Source organism: Equus asinus, chromosome 15, assembly GCF_041296235.1.
Source record: "Equus asinus isolate D_3611 breed Donkey chromosome 15, EquAss-T2T_v2, whole genome shotgun sequence".
NCBI classification, from domain to species: Eukaryota; Metazoa; Chordata; class Mammalia; order Perissodactyla; family Equidae; genus Equus; species Equus asinus.
Genome location: NC_091804.1, coordinates 27,939,008 through 27,951,894, shown reverse-complemented (window position 1 = coordinate 27,951,894; position 12,887 = coordinate 27,939,008). Strand labels below are relative to the sequence as shown.

At 50.5% G+C, this 12,887-nt stretch overlaps 1 protein-coding gene across 40 annotated transcripts in view; it reads right to left on the bottom strand.

Moving 5' to 3' along the window:
* EPB41L1 (erythrocyte membrane protein band 4.1 like 1) overlaps nucleotides 1-12,887 on the bottom strand; it is a 117,509-nt gene that overhangs the window by 13,732 nt on the left and 90,890 nt on the right. For 14 of the 40 annotated variants that reach the window (XM_070485855.1, XM_070485856.1, XM_070485858.1 and 11 more), the window contains 3 exons: nucleotides 6,949-7,359; nucleotides 4,993-5,097; nucleotides 3,230-3,310 (listed from right to left, as the gene is read on the bottom strand). In XM_070485855.1, coding sequence (XP_070341956.1) covers nucleotides 3,230-3,310; nucleotides 4,993-5,097; nucleotides 6,949-7,359 — 597 coding nt within the window. Of the gene's footprint in view, nucleotides 1-3,229; nucleotides 3,311-4,992; nucleotides 5,098-6,948; nucleotides 7,360-8,422; nucleotides 8,531-9,040; nucleotides 11,069-12,887 lie in introns of all 40 variants that reach the window. The other 26 variants (XM_070485842.1, XM_070485845.1, XM_044748058.2 and 23 more) reach the window with 2 other exon arrangements.

Genomic DNA, 12,887 nt, shown 5'->3' with positions numbered 1-12,887 from the left:
CTAGATCAGGATCTCTGCCTGCCAGGAGATGGGTGAGGACAGAAACCCTCTGCCTTGCCCCTGCCTACCTCCGATACCTGCCTCAAGCAAAAGCAGTCAGTGACCTGGTTAACCTGGCATCCCAGCTTCGGAAAGAGCCACTAGCCCCTTGAATCCTACTGTCACTCTTGGCCATTCTCCCCTGAAGCCTCTTCTTCTCCCAGTGCTCCCTCTTCCCCAGGCGAAGTCTCACTTCCACTTTCTCATTGAAAACAGAGGCTACTAATGGAGACACAAGTCTTTCAAAACAAGGTGCCATCTGCTCCATCTGACTCTCCTGTATCTTTGGCCAGTCCTCTCTCCTGCCTCAAGGAGGAGCAGCTCCTCTCCTGGCCAAGGCAATGCCACCACTGCCACTCTGGACCCTTCCTCCTGTGTAGTCAGGGCTCTCCTCTCTTGCTACCCTCTCTCTGGGCCCCCTCAGACACTCAAGGCTTCTGCTGCCTCATCGAGGACATTGTCCCCTTTATCTGTAGCCCAGATCTTTCTCGAACCTTAGACCTTTACAACTAATTGTCTCCTAGCATTTTCCCTTGGAAATATCCCACAGGCACCTTAGACTCATCAACTCCAAAATGGAATTCACTGCCCCCTCCCATCCCCCACACATACCTGCCACTAAGGAGCGCTCTCCTCCAGTGCTCTCCATTTACATCAGTGCTTCTCAGACTTGGGGGCATCACTTGGAGGGCTTGTGAAACCACAGACTGCTGGACCCCGATGCAGAGTTTCTGAGTCAATAGGTCTCAGGTGGGGCCCAGAATTTGTCTAACAGGTTCCCAGGACCGCACTTTGAGAACAGCTGGGCTAGTGAGCAGCATCACCAGCCCATCTTTCCCTCTGTCACCTGAACATTCTATCAACAACCAAATCCTGCACTTTCCTCCCTCCAGGTATCCCTTAACCCGATCTCCCTCTTCAGCATCCACTTCCTCAGACTCTGGCCCTGCCCCAGCCCCTGAACTAGTTCTACCAAAGGCATGTGGGCTCAGGCCACTGTCTGTCTCCTTCAGGGCTGGATTCACAGTGCCTGGCACAGCACTTCACACGGCGGGGGTGTTCAATCAATACTTGCCAAAGGAGGGAAGGAGGGAGGAAAAGAGGGAAGGAAGGAATTTTTGCTCCAGTCATGTTCCACACAGGTTGCTAGAATAATCTTTCTAAAACACAGAAACACATGTTTGATGACATCATGCCCCTACTTAAAATATTGAAGTGATGCCCATTGTCTCCAGGATGAACTGTGAACTTCGAGGCCCTTCAAGCCCCGACCCAGCCTTCCTTTCCAGCCTCTTCTCCTCCTGCTCCTTCTTCACACACTTGACATCTCTCTTCACTGACCACTTGCCTTCTCCCGAACACTATGCTTCTTCACATCCTTGCCTTTGCACCTGCTGTTGCCACTGCCTAGAATGCCTTCTCCTATGATTGCACCTTAATTTATCCTTCAAGCACAGCTCAGCTGTCACTGCCTAGGTAAAGCCTTCCCTGGTCCCTCTTGGCAGGGGTATCACCCATACCTCTCCTCCCTTTGCTCCTAGAGGGCATGATTACACTCTTCTATGAAGGCAGGAAAAAATAATAGCAGCTCACAGTTACAGAGCGCTCACTATGTGCCAAGCCCTCCTCTAAGGGCTTTGCATAGATTTTCCTGGTTCATCTCACATCAACCCTTTGAGGGATGTGCTATCATTGTCCCCCCATCCCATTTTACAGAAGTGGAAACTGAGGCTTGGAGAGGTTCAGGTAACTTGCCCAGGGTCATCCAGCCAGCAAGTGGGAGAGCTGGGCCTTGTTCACCACTGTGTGCCCAGGACCTAAACAATTAAATGTGCCTGTGATTATTATTTGGATGAATGAATTCTAGCAGGCAGTGTGTTTTCTTTGACTCTGTATCCCCCTACTGGGCAGATTAGTAGAGACTAATAAATCTTTTTTGGAACAAATGAATGGATGGATGGATGGATGGGTAAATGAATGACATAACTACCTACTCACCATAGCACAAATTTAAATTTAGCCCTACAAGCATCCCAATGCCACGCCATAAAGGATTGAAGAGAGAGGAGGAACCGATCGACCAGTGAAAAGTGTGTGAGCTGGTAACTGGTTTGGCTTTATTTGTCTTAAAATCTCTGTTTACTCAAAACCTACCTGCTGGGTAGTCTAAATTAATGTAATTCTCTTCCTATGTGTATATCAGGGGTTTGGCAAGAGAAAGCATTTGAAAACAGCTTCCCAACAGCTCGAGACAGATTCTGCCCGGGCCCTGATACCTGTCCCTGCCCCAGCCCCAGCCTCAGCCCCACACGGCAGCCGGTGTTCACAATGGTCAGGGTGAGGGAGCAGAGCAGAGTAGTTGAGATGGATAGTGGGGCTTCTGGAGTCAGAATGCCTGGGTTTGACCTGGCACTACCACTTATTGGTTGTGTGACCTTGGGGAACTCACTTTACCTCTCTGAACTTCGGCTTCCTCATTTGTAAAAGGTGGAGAAAAAAAGAGCACCCGCCTCACATTTTTTGTGAGGACCAAATGAGATCATCCATTCAAGGTTCTCAGCACACTGCCTGGCAGCAAAACCTGTGTGCCAAATGCTATCCACTCTATGTCATCCTTAAAGGATCTGATGTTACTGGACTCTCTCAAGAACCTGTGAACCAGGCAGAACGGGGATTATTCCAATTTTACAGATGAGGACACTGAGGCCAAGGACCTTCCTCCATGGGTCAGACAGCAAACAGGTAGCAGACCCACAGGGTCCCTTGGGAGATGGTCCAAAATCCTGAGCTTCCAACTTAGGGTCACTACACGCCATCTACCGACCAAAGCAAGGAAGTGGCCCCAGACACAAGAACATGATGGGTCTTCAGGAAGGACTTTCAGGCACAATCCTCATGTGTTGTCAATAATCAAATACCACCACCTTCCCTCTAGCCTTGCCGTGGCTGAGATGACTCAGATAACCAAGACTCAGCGATTCTACCTCTCACGTTATACATTTTGGAAAACTGACGTCTGACTGGACATCCTGTGACAACTACGGTACCAAATAATAAAAGTTTAACTGTATGTCTCCTGCCAGATGCAGTGAGGCCAGATGAGGATTTCCTGTGGGTTGTTAGCTTGTGTCTGGCCCTTTCAGGGGGCGAGGGGCTGGTCAGAGAGGGAAGCCTCCTGGGTCCTACTTACCATGGTGGTTGATATGGTCTCCGTGGTGATGGAGGGAGTGGTTGGCATGAACTCCTTCCCCCCTGGGGCAGTGCCATCAACCTGCCAGCCAGAGGAGGAGTCATTAGAGAGAAATAGAGAATGTGCCAGACACACCTGCAGCATCCGTTGCCTGAGCTCGTGGCATTCCCAGTCACAAAGAGACAGGCTGTGTGAGTGAACACGCACTCAGGGCGGGGGGCGGTCCACACACAGCCCAAATTACAGAGGGGCCTCACAGGTCCTCCAGCCTATTTCAATCATCTTATTTGACAAAGGAAAAATAATCCCAGACAATTGAACAAATTCTATCTGAACTCCAATGCATGTATTCTTTGACCTAGTGATCTCATGGCTAGGAATTCAACCTTTGGATATAAACTTTGAAAACTTTGCCAAGAAGTATGAATAAGAAAGCTCACTGCAGCACTCATCATTAACTGTAAAAGACAAAGACGACCACAGGTCCATCAGTGGGAGATGGCAAGATAAACGAGGACCCACCTCCCAAGGGGGATAAGAAGAGTAAGTTTGGTCCTTACATGCCAGCATGGGGTGGTGATCACCAAGATAATTATTTTTAAAAAGTGAGGTATAAAAGAGAACCATCTCTTGTGCCTAAAATTTTTAAATCTCTAGAGATGTGAGTATATATGTTGGTATACCCATAAACTTTTTTCTGGGAGGAATCAAAAGAAAAATTTCATTTTGTTCTATTTGAATTTCATAACAGTCAACTTTTTTTCTTGTTTTGTTTTGATGTCAATGAAGATTACAGGGCTGTGGGATTTGGGGTTATTTTTAGTTTTCTTTATACTTCTCTGTATGAAAACAAAACACACGTTACTAAAACAAAACAGGCCAGAGAGGGAAAGCAGCTTGCCCGAGGTCACACAGCTCATCAGAAGTTGAAGAGTCTTGACCGCTGCACTAACAGCCTCATAAACCCATATAAATGTTATAAAAGTGAAAGAAAAAAATTCTGGAAATGACAGAGTAGCCCACGTTATGTTGGTTTATGTCTTACTTTAGTTCTTGAGACAAAGACTGGTCTCCAGGGCAAGAAAGCCCCAGGACTGCAGCTCTTCTGGCCAGGAAGAGTCAAGAGGGCATCGATCAGACCCACAATCTCAACTTTCAAAGTTTAAAAACTACAAAAGGAACTTAGGAAATGTACTATACACAGTACACCTGTGTCTATTTATGACAGCTTTCTCTAGGGTACCAAGTATGTTTCATCGTGCTAAGACAAACAATTTTTTCTTTTTTTCACCTTGTTCATTTGCCAATCTGATGTGGAACCCCCATGCATAAAAAAATGATCCAGTGTGAGCCATTCTGCCTAAAGCTAGATTGGACTCTCTCCCTTGTCTCTCCCAAAGCAGCCCCTGGGACACCTCAAGAAACCTCTCTAACTCCTTCAAGCAAACTGAAAGCCATGATCTAATCCACTAGCCATTAGTCCTAAAAACACTCTGAGGAGGATGGGGGAGACACGATCATCCTCATTTTACAGATGGGGAAATGGAGGCTTTAAGAGGTGTGGCCTGCCTGGGACAGGAACCCATTACACGGTCCACTCCCAGAGCTCAGCGAGGACAGTGAAGCTCAGGACAGCATCATGGTTAAATGGGAGCTCCGGGTGAGCAGTGACATGGGTTGGCCAAGGGGCTTGGCCATGGTGGAGACCCCAGCCCCAAATGCCCAATACCTATGCTCAGGGAACACTGGAAGGCACAGGTTACCTGGCTGGTGTCCACAGTGCTGACTCTGGTCTGCAGTACAGCCTCCGGCTCGATCTTCTTCCTGATGGCCAGGCTGCTGACAGTCATGGTTTCCGTTTTCACAGGCTGTAGGGAGACGAGCAAGAACACTCCATAACTCAAGCCCCATTATGACTCCTGCTCACAGGCAACTGTGGTGTAGGGTCAGCAAGTTATCTCCCACCCCTGCAGCTGGCCAAGTCTGGAAGGGTATGCAGGTCAGGGCAAAAGAGGCATGGTGAGATGTCATAGACAAACAGCCCAAGATGGGGGTAGCCAGAACCACCCGCAGCACCTAGACAGGCCTGCCCATGACCCTGCAACCACAGAACCTCCTGATGGCTACATGCTGTCTTTTAGGCTACCATTAAAAGAACATCTACTATTCAATTAATATGCTCTGTGCTGGGCCCTACACTCAGTATTCTCCTTATGTACATAATGTCACTAAATCCTGAATGACTTCAATGGTTATGCCACCACCTCCCACTGGCTCCATTTGATCTATTCTTTAGAGCAAGAGTCATACACCTCGCGGCCTACAGGGGCCAGGCAGGAGATGTAAACAAGTAAAGTGGGTTTGTTGGGGACTGGGATGAACAGGAGAGCACATGGGGTTCCACTCAGGTTTGGCCAGTGGTGGCCATGGCCTCTGAGTGACTGGATCATCTGATTTTTTAAAATGATACAAAGATTCAAAAATTCCTGGGTTTTATATTTAATGTCCTGATTTTTAAAACAAGGTCAAAGAAAACCTCTGGTAGCCAGATCTGGCCTGGGTCCACAAGTTTACAACCTCTACTCTGAAGTCTTAAATTAAATGATCCGTTTCTTCTGAGCCCTAGTTCATGGCTATACACACAGCAAGTATTAACATATGTGAACTGAACGAATGAACACAAGCTAGCTTGTCATCTGGCTGGGAAGGTGAGAGGGGATTCTTATAGATAGCTGTAACCCTAAGACCCAGCCATTCATTCAATTAATCATCTCTTAGTGCCTGGTATGTGCAGGCTTTGAGAAGCTGCCACCTGGTAGGAGAGCAGACTTGTCAACCACTAACCTGACTGTCTGGGATAACGGTGGGAGCAGAGCACTACAGAGAAAAGGGGCTATGGAGGGAGCAATACTTCTGCCCAGGGCGGTCAGGAAGGTATTTGCTAGGGAAGTGATAGCTGAACTTAGTCCTGGAACATGACAAGTTTGCAAGTCAGAGAAAAGGAGGAAAAAAATCTATCCAGAGGGTATAGCACAGAGAGAAAGCCAGAGCGGATGAACTCCTATTTCAATGCCTGGAACATGGGGGAAAGGACAGTGCGGTGGGAGGGAGGCTGAGGCTGGAAGAGAAGAGGGAGCAAAGGAATAACATGAACAATGATCCTCTGACAGGAGGACACAGAGCAGAGAGGCCCAGACACAGTCTGTCCCTGTGTCCCACTCAGTGACATTTCCTCTTCTCTAGGAGTTTCCACTGCTACCCCAAGACCCCAGGGCCAGATGGATTTAGACTGCTGCCCCTTCCCCAGGAAGCCCAGGCCCCAGGAAGAGGAGCCTGAGCCAGGATCAGGAAAAACCATCCAACTTTCAGACCAGGCCGCAGGAGCCCCTGCGAGTCCATAAGCACATGCTCTCTGCAGGTGCCATGCAACGCAGGTAGGGAGCGGAGGAGTCGAGTAAGATTAGACTGACCTCAGGCAAGCGATAGGGTCACAGGGTTAAAATGCCAAGGAGTGCAAGTTAGGGGTAAACCGAGATGGCAAACATGCGGGCACAGAACCATGCTGTTCTGCAGAGGGGCAGTCATGCAACATGAGACCGAGCTTCAGGCTGAGGGACTCTGGGCTGCAGGCTGATGGCTCAGTCTTCTCACAGATGGCCCAGGGCCCTCTGAACATGCAGTGCCCGGTGGGCCCGGGTCTTGACGAAGCTCCACTGTACCTCAAACTGGGGCATATCCAGGGTAGAGCAGGCCCCTCGATCCGGGCTGTCCTCGATGCCCCCTGACTCGTCATCCTGACCAGGGCCCCCCTTGTTGAGATCCCGGGAGAACACCAGGCCCTCGGGTTCCGAGTCGCTTTTGTCTCGGTCGAGCTCAGGCAGGCTGCGGGAGAAGTCTTCGAAGGCGCTGCCATGGTAGTCACCAATGACTGTGAAGTCGACCTCAGCCTCCAGGCTGGACGTGGAGCTGACTGTGATGCTGGAGCACTTGCGCTCAATGGCCAGGTGGTTGTCCTTCAGGAACACTGCGTCCCTCTCCTGGTCTTGGTCCTCATCTCCTGTGTCACTCTCTGGGGCCTTGGGACGTGGTGGTTTGACTTTCTCCTCTGAGCCCTCCCTCAGCCCTGCTCTCTATGGCCAGATAAAATCAAAGGAATCGGGTACGGGGTAGGGAGAGAGAGAAAGAGAGAGAGAAATCAAGATGGTGAATGACAGAAGAAATCTTGGGGCCATGTCGATGTCCCAAATGGAAGAGCAGGTCAGGAAACGAAAAACACCCCAGAGGGTTCCTTGACATCCAAACAAACTTAAAAAAAAACGAAAACTTCTCAAGAGTGGGAGCGCTCTTTTCCGAGGGTCTCCTACTGATGGCAAAAGCAAGTACAAAGCAAACATCCTGCCAGTTGGTCCTGGACAGGAGGCCCCATCCAAGGTTTGGATCTGGGAACTTATCAGAAGCAGCACTGTGCGCAAGGCAGGGATGGGAGCCCAGACCCCAGGCCCACCCGTGCAGGCCAACATCGAAAGACAGAAACCAAGGAGGGAGACCCAGGGATCAGGGAAACCCAGGAGGGGGAGGCAGAGAGGCTGGAGCCAAGAGCTTTGAGGAACAAAGAGGAAGCCAACATGGTTTTGTCAATTCCACTGAGTCTCTGTGGGAGGGGTCAGCATTGTCTAGAGGGAGGAATAATACGGGGTAATTCCTGGGAGCTGGGTGCTACATCGGTTCAACCCTGAGCTCCATGAGTGGGCTGGCAGGCAGGCCACGGAGTGGAGGTTATGGTCCCATCAGTGTAATTGACAACAGCAGGCCAGGGAAATGCTGGAGGGGAGCCAGCAACTCTTGTCCGACATACATACCTCTCAACTGGCCTGTCAGGGATTAAACAACACATGTACATTTTTGGCTGTTTCATGACATTCTTTTTTAAGACCAATCTAACACCCACCAAATATTTTTAAAGTACTTGGCTTCAGGTTCTAGAGATTCAGTGTGCTTAGAGATTCACTTGCTAAATGAGCCTCCATTTAGCCAGTTTCTGGAAGGTTGAGAGGTGTGAGGAAACATTTCAGACAAGCCAGAGTTGAGCTGCCACAAGAGGCACTGCCAGAGCAGGTGGGGATCTAAGGCAGCAATGCACCCTGGCCAGGCGAAGATGACCGGGTCATCAGGGCACTGAGGGGCTGCAGAGACCTGAGGGCCCGAGGGGCTGGTGAATCTCAGGCGCCCTCCCTTTCCAGAGGGGTTCGCTGCTAAGCTGGTGACTCGCTTCTCTTCCCTGACTGCATCTCCGGATTTGTTCTGGATTAGAGAAGATAGTTAGTCTTAAGGAGGCAGAAGGAACTTGGCACTGGGGTCAAGAGGGAAACAGAAGTGAAGGATGGAAATCTCTGGACTGTCAGCTTTCCCAAGGCAGGAGAACCAGGGAAGGGAAAGGATGAAGGAAGATCGCTGGACAAGCCAAGCAAAACAGGTAGGAACCCAGCAGGTGGGGACAGCAAGGCAAAGCAAGTGTGTAGTTTGCTGGCAGTGGTGCCACCTTTTCCACTGGGGCTGTGTGACCCTCTGGGCACCAGGTCACACCAAAAGCCGAGGGTCTTTGTGGCTAAGCTAACATGGGCCAAGCAGATGAACCCATCATTCTGCCTGGAATACACTCAGGCCCGTTTAGGGAAAAGAACTCATAGGGATGGACAAGCAGCCTCTGATTGCAATAATGACGAGGGGCCACTGAAACATGCTTCTACAGAGCTACGCAGCATGCGGTCAGCTCCCCCGGCTGGAGGGCAGTGGTGGGGGACAGGGGCTCACGTGGCCAGTTCCCCCAGTAACTTCTTCCAGCGTAGTTTCACAGCCTGAATCGGGGGACACGAGCTGGAGTTCCATGCCTCCTTCCTGGGGAGATACGGCAGGAATGCCCTGCCTGAAGTGTCTGGTCGCTGGCTGTATCACCGAGGAATGTGTGGCTTTGGGGCCGGCAAAGTCCCCCAGGGGCTGGAGTTGGATAAAGCCCAGGTCTAAGAGCTTGTTCCGCTGCTGCTCCACCTGACCCGTGGAAGCCTCTGAAGACAACTCGTTTGGAAGAGCCCTTGTTTCACCTTGGCTCACTCGGCGAGTGGGTCTCACTCCATGGGTCTCAAAGATGTGAATTTTGTTGGCCACTGAGGTCTTGCTAATATCTTCTAGGGAGCCCTCTTGGCCCCCCGCCTGGAAAGAGGTCATCTCCTTTTGCTTCCCTGAAGGGAACACCAATCCCAGGGGTATGGCCCCCTCAGCTTCTTCAGGGACAACTCTGGGCTTTCTGCTGGCAATGGGAGGCGCTCGGCACTCCCCTCTGTCCGGGGTCACAAACAGCCCTACTTGGTCCTTGGGCTCCGGGCTTTCTTTGGGAGGATGGGCCTGTTTGAGAAACACAAGCGACTTTTCTCCAAAAGGATCCATGAGCTGCGAAGGATCCCCTGACTTATGAGGGGCTGGGCTTGGAGAAACTTCCTCTGGAGCTGCCTGAGCTTGAAAGGGACCTGGGGAGGCAGGGAGGTGGGTGATCACCTCCATCTGAAGAAATGCTGAGGCTCTGCTGTCCTCCATTGCAAGTTCTCCTGTTTGGGTGTGAACCAGTCCCCTGTCTTTGGGCAGGACGTTGCCTCTGTCTGGTTTAGCTGGCTTCCTGACATTGTCAGGAGAGATGGCCCATGGAAGGGCGCAGGCCAGGAGGTCTGGGTTCACGTGCCCTCCTCTGTGAGGGGAGTGATTCTTCCATCCCACTGGGGGGCTTTTTTCAGCCTTTTCCATCAAATCTCCACTCTTGGGGGCCTCTTCCTCTGAGGCCACGGTGGATGCTGAGTGAGTAAACTGTCCTTCTACCCCCCACCTGGCTTCTTCCCAGGCCTCAGCAAACGTCTGCCCTGGAGAAGTTTCCTTACTGAGCTGCTCAACAAAGGCCTCCAGGTCATCCAGTCTTCCGTGTTTCCTGGGAGGTCCTGCCCCTTCCTCTGAGGAAGGTGAGTGGACTTCATCCTCTTCACCAGTGTTCCTGCAGGAAACTGCAGCAGAGCCCCACGGGCCTGAGGAGTTTAGCTCAGAGCTCTCTGCGAGCTTCTCAGAGCGCTCCGGCCTGGTCTTATCTCCAGGAGAGGCATCCATGTGCTCTTCACTCTCCTCCAGGGGTGGAGGGAGGGCTTGGTCTTCAGAATCTTTCTCTCCATAGCTTAAATAGAAGCTCCTCTCTGCAAAGGAAGTATCAGTTTCATCACTGGAGTCAGCTCTGGCTTCCACGTCAGCTGGGTCCAGCAGAAATGACTGGAGTCCTCCCCTGTCAGAGGCTAGAGAGAGGCCATCCATCTCTGCTGGCCTGGTCCCCGGTGTACTGGGTCTTCCACCAGCCTGGAACTCCCCCAGCTCCTTCCTCAGCTCCGTCTGGCCCTCTTGCTGACCACCGGAGACATGGCGCATCCTGATGGTTGTCTCTCCAGTGCCCACTTGGAACCGGGAGCCCTCAAGGAGCTTTTCTGCCAGGGTATAGCCTACAGCCAGAGAAGCCCCTCCTGGGCCATCCCTGGCCCACAGGCCTTCCTCCCACACAGACTCAAAGTCTTCAGGGCTTGCAATCATTCTTCCTTGTTGCTGGGTGTTTGCTCTTCCAGTTCCCACCATTACTTCTGTGGCCACTTCAACTTTGAACTTGTCCACCAGGACGTCTACCTTGGAGAGTCTGCCATCAGCAAGGATATCTGTGAGGCCTGCCTCCCTTTCTTCCTGCTGCGTGGTAGTCATTTTTAGGAGACTGAGTTCTTCTGGCCTAGTGTACTCTCTTTCTATAAATACCCAATGCTCTGAACCCTGTGTTTCAATTGGAGCAAGAAGAGTTAACATAAATATCAGGCACCTAAAGAACGGGTCCCTTCTTCACTCTGCAAGGGACCAATCTACCACCAAAATGTCAACATGTCCCCAGAACTGGCTGGGAGAGGAAGGCATGACAATGCTAGTCAGCCTCATCTAGGCTACTTTTCCCATCAAGGCACCCAGCAATTATTTACGCCCCTCAATCACCACCCCAACTTGGTGAAATGGGATGGGGTCTCATGCCCTCCCAGTGTGAACCATGGGAAAATGGAGATCCACGGATAGGCAGGACTCTTTCTCTTCTAACAATATAACTGACACTGTCAGAGGGGAAAGTAGCTTACGTCACATGGAATCTTTGAATGTTAGAGCCAAAAGAACTCCTAAGACATCCTCCAGTCCAATCTCCTCATTGTGCAAATGGGTAAACTGAGGCCTGGAAGAAGGTCAGTGACTTACTCGAGGTCACAATGGATGGCAGAGTCAGGAAAAGACGGCCTGATTTTTGATGCCTGAGATCCTTGCTGACTTATCTCACAACCTATGGAATATGGGTCCCAACTGCAATCTGTCAAGTTGAGGGGAAGCACTGAGTTAAGTTCCACAGGCCACAGCCTGAAATCTGACCTTTCTGCAAGAGCTTCCGGGAAGGAAAGAGATTAGAATGAAAAATAACAAACGGCTAGCTCCAGAGGTTAGTGCCAGTCACCACAATGGCTTAAATAGCTTGCATCTTGTGGGGTTCATTCCCAAAGAAATAGATACCAAGGCTATCCTTGGAGAATTCTAACAAAATCTACAGAAAGAGTGGAAAAGGACTGACCAGAACACATCACGGAAGGAAAAGATCTAAAGATCCCAGCGTCATCATGGGTCAAAAGCACGCAACAGTATAGGCTGTTGAACTGTCAACAGAATAGCCCTCTACCTCCCTCAAGAGCCCTTTGAACAACGCTAAGGAGGAAATGAGGGACTTCTAGAATCATTAAAAAAGCAAGAAGGCCATTGGGATTTTAATCTTCTTGCAGCCACAGAATACTTTCTCCACACAAAATCTTCTTGGAAGTCTAATAAGTAATACAAATACAGGGCTCCCCTGTTCAAGTTGGAGGCCTGGGCTGTGCTAGTGGCCTGAGGTACCTCCCCCCTTTGAAATCACTGCTCTGACGCAAACCCCCCATGATACAGATGTGGAAACTGAGGCCTAGAGAAGGTCAGCATCATGCCCAAGGTCAGAGAGTGAGGTAGTGGCAAAGGCAGGCCTAGGACCTGGTCTCTGACTCCAAGTTCTGTGCAGGGCCTCCACGGTAAGACGTGCCACAGACTGCTCCTGACAACTGGAGGGGGAAGGTTTATATGACCTTGGGCTCCATTTCAGGTTATGATTTGGTGAGGAGTATGTCAGATCCCAGAAGAGCTGAAGGATTCTGAGGATCAAGAGAGCATTGCAAACCCTCTTTCCTCCACTCGGTTTTAGCAAAATCTCCATGATTATCCCGGAATCAAATGGCATTAAGAGACTCTCGCCGACAGGAAAGAAAGATAAAACCAAGGGGGAAGGCCCACACAAAGTCTGGAGCAGGTTTCTGAGATTTTGCTTCAGGCTGAGAAGTCTTCAGGACAACGGCACCTGAACCATCCCAGAGGGAAGTGCTTCGAGAGCCTACAGGAGCCAGGTCTCTTTTCTCTTCAGCACGTACTGACATCATCAGCCTGTCAACGATGACCAAAGACGGTCAATGAGACCCCTTCTGGAACATTCCTGCCCCAAGTCTAACTAAAAACTAGTTTCTAGAAACTAGAAGCTTAGAAA